The 15375-nt window shown below is 44.8% G+C and overlaps 1 protein-coding gene across 2 annotated transcripts in view; it reads right to left on the reverse strand.

The window, feature by feature from the left end:
- Positions 1 to 14987, reverse strand: part of ei24 (EI24 autophagy associated transmembrane protein) — a 37907-nt gene extending 22920 nt beyond the window's left edge. For both annotated transcript variants that reach the window (XM_078426698.1, XM_078426697.1), the window contains exons 1-5: positions 14913 to 14987; positions 6131 to 6258; positions 3852 to 4000; positions 1663 to 1723; positions 221 to 287 (exon numbers count right to left, since the gene is read on the reverse strand). In XM_078426698.1, the coding sequence (XP_078282824.1) occupies positions 221 to 287; positions 1663 to 1723; positions 3852 to 4000; positions 6131 to 6172 (319 nt within the window). In that variant the 5' untranslated portion in view covers positions 6173 to 6258; positions 14913 to 14987. The remainder of the gene's footprint in view (positions 1 to 220; positions 288 to 1662; positions 1724 to 3851; positions 4001 to 6130; positions 6259 to 14912) is intronic.
- Between the last annotated feature and the right edge of the window lie 388 nt (positions 14988 to 15375).

Genomic DNA, 15375 nt, shown 5'->3' on the forward strand with positions numbered 1-15375 from the left:
AGTATCTTAACTGCATCTGGCTCACAGTTTACACTACCTTTCTCAACAAAACAGTTCAAGTAATTCAACAAAGCCCGGAGATGGACCTGGAATCTTTTTGGTCAACGGTCTGGTTTATACCAGTCAGTACATTTACTAAACTACAAGGAATCTAGGTGCAAATATTTGTTTTCATGGCACGCTACTGTTCAGAGATTTCACTTTTACAATGTTTCCTTACCAATAATGTGTGCCGTGATGGCTTGAAGCAGAGGGATAAAGACCCGGTAAAAGACAAAGATACTCAACTGTGTGAAAAAAGAAACAACTGTCACATCATTGTCTCAAATATTCACTGCAATAAAAGTTACAACGGGAGTTTTATTGTTGCTTGCTTACTGCATTTCATTAAGATGAACATAAAGTGTACTTCTACAACCTTATAGTTCATAAGTTCTAGGATCAGAAATAAGCCATTTGGCCCATCAAGTCTACTCTGCCATTCAATCATGGCAGATCTGTCTTTCCCCCTCAACCCCATTCCCCTGCCTTCTCTCCAGAACCCGACACCTTACTAATCAAGAATCTGTCAATCTCCATCTTAAAAATATCTATTGACAGCCTCCACAACCATCTGTGGCAATTAATTCCACAGATTCACCACCGTCTGACTAAAGAAATTCCTCCTCATCTCCTTTTTAAAGGTGTGGCCTTTCATTCCAAGGCTCTAGGCTCTGGTCCTAGACTCTCCCACTATTGTAAACATCCCCTCCACATTCCCTCTATGCAGGTCTTTCACTCAAAGCTGTTTTCTTTTACCTGTTTTGATATCTGCCCAAGTTCCAGGAATTAAATGTGATCTGTTTGTAGCTCAGAGCAAATAAACAAAAAATGCCAGGAGACTGCAATCTGGATTTCCTTTGTATGTCTCATCATTGGCAAAGGAAGGAACATTTTCTAGCTTAAAAGAATATGATTACATTTCAATATTTGTGCACCTAGATTAATCCTCTGGAGATATGATCAAGTGTCACCAAGGCTGCTAAAATAAATTTGGATTTTTGAAACCCTGTTATAGAAGTATCAATTGAAATATACTGATTTCCATAAACGTCTGATGTCCTTCACACTACTCAGACCTACCATCTACTAAAAATGGTCTACAATGCTAGCAGGTTTCTCCAAATCACTGACAAGAGAATAAAGAAATAGTCTTGTCTCCATTCATTGATTTTATTCTTATTGTATTTTACTCACACCGACTACAGCGTTCCAAAAATGTGACTACAAATTACCTTCTCAAGGGCAATTGAGAAGGTCAATAAAGCGATCCTTGCCTACCATGGTAACATCCAGGAATGAACACGAAGCTAACATCACAAGCTGCAATAGAGAATGCTATGATCATCAGAGCTATAATTACAATCAGTAGAACAATCATCCTTTTCAACACCAGCTGATTGTTGCTATGGATAGTTACCACCTGAAGTGTTCAAGTGGAAGGAGGGGACACCTGCTTCTTTTATCAAAGCAGGTATAATTTCGGATCACTTATATTCTAAAGCAGCATCTAAATTGTCCAATTCAAAATATATTCTGAAACATGGTTATAGTACACAGGCATTTTAGTGTCCCAATCCTTTAGGAAGATCTGACAACAGATTAAATTAAGTGTGGTCTTACCCAGAATATCCCTCCATTCCAGGCACAGCATTGCACAATCCTGTTTGCTATTCGAGGCTCACTGAAAAATAGACATAGGGTACGATGAGTTCTATACAAGTCTCGCCTTTGACCCCTGTAGACAGGACCACATTCTCACACCATGTGTGTACCATTTGTGTGCATCTATGTGTACCATTCAGAACATAACAAATTGAGGCTAAAAAAGTGCTGGAGTAACTCAGCAGGTCAGGCAGCAACCCCGGAGAACATGGAAAGGTGATGATTTGGATCGAGACTCTTCTTCTGATTATAAAGGAGGCTGTTCTGTCTCATTTGTGGTAACTCCTTGAATGGATCTGCTCAGTCTCACTGCATTTATTCATTTGTTCCCTGTTCTTATAGATATTTAACTTCAACTTGTCTGTGCCCATGTAATAACCAATTCTGTTTTTAGCCAAGCATTCCAAATCTCAACTCTTATCATAATTCTTTTATAGCCTCTTCATATCTACAGTTTGTGTCACCTTGTTACCCAGGACTGCTCAAATTCCAATGTCTACTCCAAACTGTTCAGCACGGCTGCCTTCTCCCTGCATGGCCCAACCTAATGAATGTGTAACCGAGTCCCATTCCCAACCTCAGGAGTGGAAGAGGCAAGTTGCTTGCCACTGTCATTCTGACATGGACAGGTAATAGAGGATGCTAGAATACTGGCCTACAAGCGAGTATTTCCCTCCACATGCCCTCAGTCCCCTTTTTACCATTTTAATTAAGCACCCAAATTCTAATTAGGAACTATTTTAATATAGTATTTAATAAAGGACGAAAGGCATGAATTTAACTTGTGCATTAACCGGCACACTAAAGTTAATAAATAGAAGAAATGAAGTATTTACACCATTAAGTATTAAAAGATAGAGATTGTCAATTCTGTTTAGTTTGGAGTGTAGAGATTCAGCACGGAAAAAAGGCCCTTCGGCCTACCTAGTCCACGACAACCATCGATCGCCCATTTATACCAGTTCTGTGTTATCCCAATTTCTCATCCATTCCCTACACACCAGGGGCAATTTACAGAGGCCAATTGACATACAAACCCACACGTGTTTGGGATGTGGGAGGAAACCAGAGCACCCGATGGAAACCCACGCGGAGTCAGGGGGTATGGGGAGAAGGCAGAAATGGGGTACTGATTGAGAATGATCAGCCATGATCACATTGAATGGTGGTGCTGGCTCAAAGGGCCGAATGGCCTACTCCTGCACCTATTGTCTATTTAAATTGTTAAATTTTTATCATTTGCTTCTTGGGACAATTCTTGGACATTTTGATCATGATACATCCCTCTTATTCCGATGGATGTCTTTGCATTATGATCCTCAGGGATTTGCCAGTTCTTTCATTTGTCCAAGAAAGTATCTGCAATTTTCCCACGTTACCCTCTAAAATGTCTTCAGAATGCAAAGTTATACCAACACCATTTAACTATTCTCTGCTTCAAACAGATTCATATCTTTAATTCAAATAAAGTGAGAAGAAAACTAAAAAATAATTAAAACCAGCAAAAGGGAAATAGGCTGCAGTCGTACTGTCAATTCAATGACTTCCTTTCTCTTAAATTATTACAGAACAGCATCGAATCAATTAGACCACTGAATCAAGCAAGCTCCGGCCAGTAACAATGTTCATCTGCGGCCTTTTCCCTTCATCCGCTATCAGCATTTATCCTTTTGTTCCTTACAATATATAAACCTTTCATTAAATGCATCAATTGTCAAGAATTTTACCCTAAAATTAAAATTTCCTCTGCTTCCTTAGAGTTTTTATGGTTTATGGACATGATAAGTCGTTCGTTATCCCATGTGCATAAAGTAACACATTCACTTTAATTTTTAATGAAGCAATTTTCATTAGGATTTTTTTTAAGTACCCTAAAACTATCCATCGCACTTTCTACATTCCTCCAAAGCTGCTCTTATCTCTGTTAAAAATCGAGGCCTCTGTGTTCAAAAATGGTGCAGTAATGTATAATTTCCCCATTTTACAAATGTTAACGTTCACACTTCTGCCCCTCTTGCAGTCTTCTCATGTGTATATCAAACAGAACTCTGGTACCTCGGAAATTCAAATCACCAAAACCTGCATGCTTTCCGTACATTTTACATATAATGGGCTTGGTAAGAAAGAGGCAGCCAGTGTCAACTCACTTCTCCTCCCTCTTCTCTTCACTCTGGGCCCTGCGGTGTGCCAGTGCACTGCGTTGTTCCTTCTTCTTTCTTTGTTCTTCTCGCTTCTGGTGAATCCGCTCATCGAGCTTGGAGATCGTTCGTATTCCAAATACAGAATCGCCTATCCCCTAAAATAAACCACACGAGGTAGGCATCCTTCATTTTTATAACTTCTGTCTTTTAATGAGAGGTAGCCTTTCATAACACAGATGATCTCTGCAACTTATGCCATGATTTAAAATCCATTATAGGGTACATTTACATGACACTGGGATACCCAGGCATGAAATGTGGAACAGAAGCCAATAACCACAGAAACTAACATAAATTGTGGCATTGTAATGTCTGGCAGTAAAATAATCAGGGATAAATATTAAAAATCTCAGACAAGTGCGTCCTGAAATAAAAAAGTAGGTATGTAATAAAATTTAGCAATTGCTTTGGTTCTGAAGTTCATGTGAATCAGTCTTCACTTCCTTCAGACATTTTGGCCTCCTTAAAAAATCCTGCCAGGGGTAGCACTGTGGTTTTACTACACTATTATCCAGAGATGTGGCGATACGATTGCAAAACACACAAGGGTATTTGGGGAATTTAAATTCAAGTGACAAATCTGGAATCTAAAACTAGCTGGCAGTAGTAATGATGAAATACTGAATTGGCACAAAAACCCACTTGGCTCACCCATGGCCTCCTGGGCTGGAAACCGAGCTGCTAAACTGTCTTAATGAAACACACACATCCGACCAGCACACCCCACACCCAGAAACAAAACCCTGGTGCACGATGAGGAGAATTGCTTCAGGTTAGATATGTCTCAGGCGATTAAACAGGGGAATCAGAAATGGCAATTGTCAAAAGGAATTAAAATTAGGATGTGAATCACTGCTGTGTGAACATGAGGAGCATGCTTAATAGTTCAGTGGAAAAGATACCGTCTTTCCTATTTGGGCAGATTAGCTACTCATTAACCCAGGCTCAGTACCTATTTTCAAGACCAAAATATCGTAGAGCCAAACAAATACAGCATAAAAACAGGCTCTTCAGCACACTGTCTCTGCCGACCATCAAGCTCATCTACACCAATCCCACTTGCCTGCTGCATTAATTCTATATCCCTCTCTGCCTTTATCATTTAAGTCCTTTACAGATATTTATTTTTGTTTAGAGTTACAGCATGGAAATGTACAGAAATGATTTCCACATACCTTGACTCCATCCTATCCCCCCCTGGTCAATCTCTCCCGACCCATGTTCAAGGTACCTCACATGCCCTTCGTCTCTTTAATGGCTTCCGCTTTCCGAATGCCCACTCGCTCATCTTTACTGTGGACATTCAGTCACTCTGCACCTCCATATGTGATATATGTGATCAGATCCACAGCAATATAAAACCAGATACATAACAGGGAAGCACAGTGGCACAGCTGGTAGAGCTGCTTCCTCACAGTGCCAGAATCCAGAGGTCGATCATGACCTCGGGTGTTGTTTGTGCGGAGTTTGCACGTTCTCTCTGTGATTGCATGGGTTTCCTCTGGGTGCCGCGATTTCCCCCCACGTCCCAAAGACGAGCAGGGTTTGTAGGTTAATTGGCCCTCTGTAAAATGCCCCCAGAGTGCATGGAGTGGAGGAGAAAGTGGGATAACATTGAATTTGTATGAACGGGTTCCTGATGGTTGGCATGGACTCAGTGGGCTGAAGGGCCTGTTTCCATGCTGAGCTAAACTAAAACTACACATACTGCAGCAGTCAGGTCAGGCTACAACTGTGGAATGCAAAACTTGAGTTAGTGTTCATGGCCGACGATGCTGCCTGCTGGAGCACATCAAGCATTTATTTGAGTTTCTTTATTTCAAATTTCCAGCATCCGTAATTCTATTGATTTTTACCCACGTTTACATGTTGACTCCGAATAGCCCCAAAATGGCCCATCAAACTACTGAGCTGCTCAGAGGACATTCGCCATCCTCTTTGAGGGCAATTAATGGCGAGCAATATACCAAAAAATATCTAGTTCATAGATAGACACAAAGTGCTGGAGCAAGTCAGCGGGTCAGGCAGCATCACTGGAGAAAATGAACAGGTGACCTATCGGGTCAGAACCTTCCAGCACTTTGTGTCTATCTTTGGTATAAACCAGCACCTGCAGTTTCTTCCTACACAATATCTACTTCACGTCAGGTCTGCAGGTTTGATGGTGTGGAACTTTCTTCTCGGCATGGTATCACAATAGATTTAACTTAATTGAGGACACTGACCTTAACAACATCCAGAAGGAATGTTCTAACGCTATCCGCCATGGCCAGAGCAGTATCAATAATACACCATAGTCACACCACCTTCACTGCAGGATTTCTTCATAGGAGCCCGCGGTCATTTCTACCATCTGAGGAAAGGATGACATCAACAGATGAATCAGCAAAGAATAGGATGGACAAAGCACCTGCAACAGGCAGCAACAGAAAACCGACTCGCTGATCTCAGGCGTTTTTGACCATGCATTGCAGAGGTTTAGAAGGGGAGTTATAGTCTTAGTCACCGTGTTATCGGAATAATGTTGTCAGTTTTGGTCACCATGTTACAGATGTCAGTTTAGGTCACCATATTATCGGAAAAAAGTCAGCTTTGATCATCATGTTGTAAGAAAGACATTGTCAGACTGGAAAAGGTGCAGAAAAGATTTACAAGGATGTTACCAGGACTCAAGGATCTGGGCGATAGGGAGAGGTTGAGCAGGCTAGGACTTTATTCCTTGAAGTGCAGGAGGATGAGGGCTGATCCTATAGAAGTGTACAAGATCATGAGAGGGATAGATTGGGTAAATGCAGTGTATTTTGCTCAAAATAGGGGAGATCGATAATAAAAGGACATGGGTTTAAAGTGAGGGTGAAAAGATTTAATAGGAACCGTAGCAACTTTTTTAAAATGTAAATAAATTAAGGCGAGTATATGGAATGAGCTGCCAGAGGAGATGGTTGAGATAGGTGCCGTCATATCGTTTAAGAGACATTTGGGTAAGTACACAGATAGGATGGGTTTAGGGGGTTATGGGGTAAGCTCGGGTAGGTGGACTAGTGTAGATGGAGCATGTTGGTCACTGTAGGCGTTGGGCCAAAGAGCCTGTTTCCATGCTGTACGACCCTATGACTAGTGGTGTTCCTGTGACTTTATTTAGTCATCTCTTGTTAGTCAGCCTCGACTCTGTTGAGTCTCCAAAACTTATAAACACTCCTTTCATTATTCTGGCAATGGCATCACTTTTGCACATACACTGCAGAGGACAAAACTGAGATAGAGTAATTGGCTGAAGAAGGGTCTCGACCCGAAACGTCACCCATTCCTTCTCTCCAGAAATGCTGCCTGTCCCGCTGAGTTACTCCAGCATTTTGTGTCTATCTTTGGAGTAATTTTACTTTGATCTGACAAAACACATTAAAAAAGATCCATATCTTTATTTTTCAACGCTGATATAAAACATACCGGCAATGCCTGCCACCGATTTTTTAAATTTTTTAAATCAACTTACAAATGCAGATTTTATACTGAGGTGCTGAGCTAATTACATGTGGTTGTGGATAAGCAGTGCAGTCACTACATAACTCTGTGGTGGGGGAAATCAGATACACAAACCGAGGCATGTATCATTGTTATCAGCAACAATTTAGTTAAAATTCACTGCAGAAGATCAAAGCTAATGCATTTGCCTAAAGGCGTTTCCAACACCCAATTTCAGGTTTATTGTCATATGCACACGTTCAGTGTCATATGCACAAGTGCAATGAAACATCTTGCCTCCAGCACCATCACAACCACGGGCAAACATTAATAAAATGGACATACAAATTGCACCTAAAATTCATAAAAGAAAAAAAAATGTGCAAGATAAGGATGGAAGAGCGCAAATTGTGAAAGAGGTGTGCGTGCGTGTGTGCGGGGGGGGGGCTGGGGAGTATGTTGCCCATGCCCAGGAACCCAGCAGTCCACCCAGGTGAGACAGTGTTTAAAACTATCTCTAAACTCAACGACTGCATCCAGTGTTCCCGATAGGAGTCCATGCGTAGCCTTGGCGACCAGAGGAGGTGTTACATTGCCTGTGGTTGCAGGGGGAGGTGCCGAGAGTTTGGTGGGAAGGGCGGAGTGAACCAAGGAGCTGCGGAGGGTGCTGTCTCTGTGGAAGGTGGAGATGGAGGATGTGACTGGTGGGCCGATCACAATGGCGATGACAGAAATATTGGAGAATGTGTTGGATGTGGAGGCTGGTGGTGTGAAATGCGAGGACCTGGGGAACCCTATCCTTATTCCATCTGGGGCAAGGGGGAGCGAGAGCTGAACTACGGGACACAGAGGAGACGTGGGTGAGGGATGCATTCATGACAGCAGGGAGGAAACCACGTTTACTGGAGAAAGAGGACATTATGGATGTCCTAGAATAGAAAGCCTCATCTTGGGAGCCGATGCAGTAGAGATGTTGGAATTGAGAGTAGAGGTTGGCATCTTTGCAAGAGGCGGTGGATGGTGAGGGGGTATAGTCCAGAAAACTGTGGGAGTCGGTAGGTTTGCAGTAGACACCGGTCGATAGTCTACACCCTGTGATGGAGACAGAGTTGTCAGAGATCGTCCAAGTGAATTTGAGGGCAGGTCGATAGTTTGTGATATACGTTATTGAAATCAATAAGTTCTGCATGGTATCGGCACAAAAAGCTGGAGTAACTCAGCGGGACAGGCAGCAGCTCTGGAGAGAAGGAACGGGTGACATTTCGGGGCGAGACCCTTCTTCAGACTGGTTGGGGACAAGGGAAACAACAGATATAGACGGTGATGTGGAGGGATAAAGAACAATGAATGAAAGATATGAAAAAAAGTTACGATGATAAAGGGAACAGGCCATTGTTAGCTGTTTGTAGGGCGAAATGAGAAGCTAGTGCGACTTGGGTGGCCAAGAACGAGGACATCTTGGATGTTCTAGTATGGAACCTCATCTTGGGCGCAGATGTGGCGTAGACGGAGGGACTGGGAGTAGGGGATAGAGTCTTTGCAGGAAGCAGGGCAGAAAGAAGTGTAGTCGAGATAGTTGTGGGAGTCAGTGGGTTTTGTAATAGACGTCAGTCAATGGTCTATTCCCTGTGATGAAGATCGTGTGGCAGCCCTGATGTAATCGTCGAGGAAGGGTTAGGGGATAGTGCCAGTCTATATTTGGAACAATTCTCTTCGATGAAATTTTTTAAAAAGGCAGGGATAGCTGGGGCCCATGCAAGAGCTCATGGCAGCACCTTTAACTTCAAGAATGTACGAGCCGTCAAAAGAGATGTTGTTGAGGGCGAGGACAATTTCCACAAAATGGAGACCAGTGTCAGTAGGGGGAAACTGGGAAAATAGCTATTCCAAATCTGATGGTGTGGGACTTCAGACTTCTATACCCCCTGTATACAGTGAGAAGCGGGCATGGCACAGATGACATTTCTTGATTGCAGGAAAATAACTGCAGATGCTGGTACAAATCGAAGGTATTTATTCACAAAATGCTGGAGTAACTCAACAGGTCAGGCAGCATCTCAGGAGAGAAGGAATGGGTGACGTTTTGGGTCGAGATCATTCTTCAGACTGATGTCAGGGGGGCGGGACAAAGGAAGGATATAGGTGGAGACTGGAAGATAGAGGGAGAACTGGGAAGGGGGAGGGGAAGAGAGGAACAGAGGAACTATCTAAAGTTGGAGAAGTCAATGTTCATACCGCGGCGCAGGCAAGTTCTCGGTGGCTGAGCACTTCAACTCCCACTCCCAGTCTGACCTTTCTGTCATGGGCCTCCTCCAGTGCCATAGTGAGGCCCACCGGAAATTGGAGGAACAGCACCTCATATTTCGTTTGGGCAGCTTGCAGCCCAGAGGTATGAACATTGACTTCTCCAACTTTAGATAGTTCCTCTGTCCCTCATTTTGTGAATAAATACCAAGATTTCTTGAGTAACTTCCTTTCACTTCATCACGGCAAATGTATCATCTATGCCTGGTAATTTGCTGCTCTGGTTCAGCTCATCCCAATTTACCTAAGAGGGGGAGGAGAGGAGAGGGATGAATGACGACCCACAGACACTCAAGTCGAGACCTCAGTCACAACGAGAATTGACTCATCTCAATTTCCGTAGGTTGCATTCATTTCTCAGTGATGAGGTAAGGGCAATTTGGAACAGATGTCAGATGAAACTTTGAAAAGTAAAGTTAACGATGACGTTATTGCCATACAAAGCAAGCAGTTCCAAGGTTCAACATTCTAGCGTGTCAAATGATTGCAAAATGGTGCCACAGCCGAGAGGAAAATATAAGCAGCATTTCTGAAGCACCTCTTACAAATCTCTTCGGAGTCTGGATTACTTAGCAACAGATTTTGAGAGGTGGCTAACACAAGGAAGATAGGTTTGAAAACTGATCAAAGTTCTTGAACTGAAACTGACAGGTGAAAGTGACTCATCAGAAATGTTTTTTTTAAAACAGTTTTCTCCAGAAATAAAATCTATTGAAATATATAACAATTTATAAATAAATCATTGCATGATTTGCAGAAGGTATTTATTAACGTGCAAAACATTCTATATGGACAATTATCACATCTGCAGACTGAAACTGTGATATAGCCTTGTGACAGAAAGTGCCTTTAGACAATAGACAATAGGTGCAGGAGGAGGCCATTCGGCCCTTCGAGCCAGCACCGTCATTCAATGTGATCATGGCTGATCATTCTCAATCAGTACCCCGTTCCTGCCTTCTCCCCATACCCCCTGACTCCGCTATCCTTAAGAGCTCTATCTAGCTCTCTCTTGAATGCATTCAGAGAATTGGCCTCCACTGCCTTCTGAGGCAGAGAATTCCACAGATTCACAACTCTCAGACTGAAAAAGTTTTTCCTCATCTCAGTTCTAAATGGCCTACCCCTAATTCTTAAAGTGTGGCCCCTTGTTCTGGACTCCCCCAACATTGGGAACATGTTTCCTGCCTCTAACATGTCCAACCCCTTAATAATCTTATACGTTTAGATAAGAAACGTATTCATCCCTTCTAACCCAAACCATCCCCTCCTCAGGTACTTTCCCCTGCAACCACGGGAGATGCAACACCTGTCCCTATACCTCCTCCCTTGACTCAGTTCAAGGACCCCAATAGTCCTTTCAGGTGAGCCAGAGGTTCACCTGCATCTCCTCCAATCTCATCTACTGTATCCGCTGTTCCAGGTGTGGACTCCTATATATTGTCGACACCAAGCGCAGGCTCGGCGATCGTTTCGCTGAACACCTCCGCTCAGTCCGCCTCGACCTATATGATTTCCCGGTTGCTTAACACTTTAACTCGTCCTCTCATTCCCATACTGACCTTTCTGTCCTGGGCCTCCTCCATTGTCAGAGTGAGGCCCAGCGCAAATTGCACCTCATATTTTGCTTGGGCAGCTGACAACCCAGCAGTATGAATATTGACCAAGTAACTCTTGTTTACCCTCACTCTCCATCCCACCCTCATCCCAGTTCTCCGACCAGTCTGACTGTCCTCCTGATTAAATTTTACATTGTATGCTTCGTTGTCACCTTCCCCTAGCTAACAATAATCTTTTCTAAGATAGACACAAAAAGCAAGGCGGGTATGACAGATTCTCTGGAGAAAAGGAATAGGTGACGTTTCGGGTCGAGACCCTTCTTCAGACTGAGAGTCAGGGGAAAGGGAACGGGTAAGGAAGGGTCTTGATCGGAAACCTTTCTCCAGAGATCCTGTCTGACCCACTGAGTTACTACAGCCTTTTGTGTCTATCGGTTTAAATCACCATCTGCAGTTTCTTCCAATACAATGATCTATTCTACATTTTCCTTGAACTTCGTACCCTTTGATCTCTCGTTGTCACACCTTACCCTTCCCTATCTCTCATTTCCCTCTCTCCTGACTCTCAGTCTGAAGAAGGGTCTCGACCCAAAAAGTCATCCATTCCTTCCATCCAGATATGCTGACTGTCCTGCTGAGTTACTCCAGCATTTTGTGTCCATCTTCAGTGTAAGCCACCATCTGCAGTTCCCTCCTACACCTTACCTTTGCAACTCTTTGCCAGTGTAATGGAAACCATCACTATATTGTTCTGAACAGCATTAAGCTATGACGTAGCTTCAATACTTTCTCATTGGGTAACAGCAATTTTGTTTGCATTTAAAGCTTGGTGCTACATTCCATTCTCAGCAATTAAGTAGTTTACACATTTGTTGTGCTGCTGCAAAAAAGTATTTCATTGTTCCGTTTGAAGACAAAACACATGTGGGAAAGAACTGCAGATGCTGGTTTAAATCGAAGGTGGACACAAAATGCTGCAGTAACTCAGCGGGCCAGGCAGCATCTCTGGATAGAAGGAATGGGTGACGTTTTGGGTCGAGACCCTTCTTCAGACAATAAAACACTCTTGACTTGACTCTTAAGTTTAAAGAGCTCTGTAGTTTAAAGAGCTCTGTAGTTTAAATGCTATATGCAGTACATGCTCTCTTCTTGAGTCTCAAATGCCTGTGCACAAGTTTGTCGTTCAACAGATCAATTTATTTCAGCAGAAGTATAGCTTACATTTGACAAAATGAAACCAGAACAAAATGAAATTGAGTGGTGAACAAGAGAAGTTAGCTTTCTTTAGTTAGGAAGATTTGAGCCAGGGTCAACCGATATTTACAACCACTAACATGGAGTCATAGAGAAAAACAGCACGGAAACAGATCGTTTCGGCCCACCAAATCCACACTGACCCTGAACCACCCATTTATACCAATCCTACGTTAATCTAATCCAACTATATTCTCTTCATATTATCATCTATTTCTCCCAGATTCTGCCTCTTACCCACACACAACAGACAATTTACAGCCGCCAACTGAATTACCAATCTGCACATCTTTGGGATAGGGGCAGGGAAGGTAAACAGGAGCACCTGAAGGAAGTCCACATGATCACAGGGAGAACGTGCAAACTCCACACAGATGGCACCCGAGGTCAGGATTGAACCCAGGTCTCTGGTGCTGTGAGGCAGGCTGTGGTAGTGGAGCTACTGCGTCATTGTGACCTGCATGTCATTTCCAATTACCCCAAGGGAAATACCTAATTATGCCAACACCCCCACATAGTTTAGTTTAGGTTTAGAGCTACAGGGTGGAAACAGGCCCTTTGGCCCACCGAGTCCACATCAAACAGCACCACACTAACACTATCCTACACACTCTAGGAACAATTTACAAATTTAACAAACCAATTAACCTGCAAACAAGTGTGTCTTTGGAGTGAGGGAGGAAACTAGAGCTCCTGGAGAAACCCCACACGGGGAGAAGGTACAAACTCCAAACAGACAGCACCCGTAGTTAGTATAAGACAATAACTGCAGATGCTGGTACAAATCGAAGGTATTTATTCACAAAATGCTGGAGTAACTCAGCAGGTCAGGCAGCATCTCAGGAGAGAAGGAATGGGTGACGTTTCGGGTCGAGCCCCTTCTTCAGACCCGTAGTTAGCATCAAACGCAGGTCTCTTGCACTGTTGGGCAGAAACTCTACCAGTGCACCACCGTGCCACCCTAGTTCTGGTACAACGTGAGGTAAAGTCTGTGTCAGCTGAAGGGCAACTTCAGCAGAGGATGTTGGTGGGTTAGACATGGTAACTCCATCTATATGATTACATGTTTATAACCTTGCATTAGCTGGGGCCATAGCATTTCCCTGCACTAAGATATGGTTGTATGCCGTTGGACAGAAACATGCATTTTATGAAACTGAATAGATTTTAGATCTGCAAGAGAGCTCATCGACATTTCCAACCATCAATAGCTGTCAGAGCTTACATATTCTGGCATTTTGTACAAAGGAAGTCATGTCATCTCACTCTAAACAACATCACTAAAAACAGACGAAAAACAACAAGGCACACTTAATTCCTGTCCTGGCAGGTTCTTTTTCATTTCTTGTCACTTCTTTGCTGAAACACTTTTTTGCATTGGTAAAATAGAGGTCTACATGTCTAAATATATTTTTTAAAGAACCACGTCCATTTCCTATTCATTCACCCACTCCCCAAAGGGATGACGTCCTTTAACAGGGTAGTTCTCTCTCCTTTACCTAACCACACACTGTTGTGGTTGAAAATGCAAGACAATTAAATGTGGGGAGGGGATGGAGACCAAAGGCAAGGGGGGGGGGGGCAGAGGGAGGCAGAGGGAGGGAGGGAGGGGGGGCGGAGGGAGGGAGGGGGGGCAGAGGGAGGGGGGGGGCAGAGGGAGGGGGGGGCAGAGGGAGGGAGGGAGGGAGGGGGGGCAGAGGGAGGGAGGGAGGGGGGCAGAGGGAGAAAGGGGTCAGTGGGGGGGTCAGAGGGAGGGGGGGTCAGAGGGAGGAAGGGGTCAGAGGGGGGGGTCAGAGGGAGGGGGGTGAGAGGGGTCAGAGGGATGGGGGGTCAGAGAGAGGGAGGGGCAGAGGGAGGGGGGGCAGAGGGAGGGGGGGCAGAGGGAGGGGGGGTCAGAGGGAGGAGGGGTCAGAGGGAGGGGTCAGAGGGGGGGAGGGGAATCAAAGGGGGAAGGGTCATCAGAGGGGGGGAGGGTCATCAGAGGGAGGGGGGTCAGAGGGAGGGGGGTCAGAGGGAGGGGGGGGTCAGAGGGGGGGGGGTCAGAGGGAGGGGGGGGTCAGAGGGGGGGGGGTCAGAGGGAGGGGGGGGTCAGAGGGAGGGGGGGTCAGAGGGAGGGGGGGTCAGAGGGAGGGGGGGGTCAGAGGGAGGGGGGGGGCGTCAGAGAGAGGGGGGCGTCAGGGAGGGGGGGGTCAGAGGGAGGGAGGGTCAGATGGAGGGAGGAACGATGGCAGGAGGAAGGGAGGGAAGAAGGGAGGGAGAGGGGTAAGAGAGAGGGAGGACAATGACCCAGGAGCCGCCCGTCTGTCCCTCGCTTCCTCCCTCTCCACCAGTTAGTTCCACGACTCTCAACAAACCCCCTTCTCCCCTCACCCCCACCCGCAGCCCTGGACCCGGCTTCCCCGCCGCAACTCAACCGGTCACTACTCACTCATCCCCCGCAGGACGAGCGCTGTCCACTCAAGGCCGGGCCATCGACCCATTGCGACGCATGCGCGGGGAGCTGGGCGCAGGGACGTGTAGTTTCACTCGGTAAATAGCCTACAACTCCCGGCATGCAAAGTGACGACTTCCGCTTAAAAGAAAGTACTGCAACTCCCGGCATACAGCGCACGGTGACGAATTCTGCTTAATTGTGACTATAACTCCCGCCGTCCGCTCGCCTCTGCCTCCCGCAGTGTAGTCAGTGTATGTGTGATGTAAGAAAATAACTGCAGATGCTGGTACAAATCGAAAGTATTTATTCACAAAATGTCGGAGTAACTCAGCAGGTCTGGCAGCATCTCAGGAGAGGAGTTTGTTTCCAAATACACAGGACAAGATGTTAGAAATCCAAAGTGCCAAATGTCAACTTGCTCAAGTCAAGTCAAATTTATTTGTCACATACACATACA

This window comes from Rhinoraja longicauda, chromosome 32, assembly GCF_053455715.1.
Source record: "Rhinoraja longicauda isolate Sanriku21f chromosome 32, sRhiLon1.1, whole genome shotgun sequence".
In the NCBI taxonomy this organism is placed as follows: Eukaryota; Metazoa; Chordata; class Chondrichthyes; order Rajiformes; family Arhynchobatidae; genus Rhinoraja; species Rhinoraja longicauda.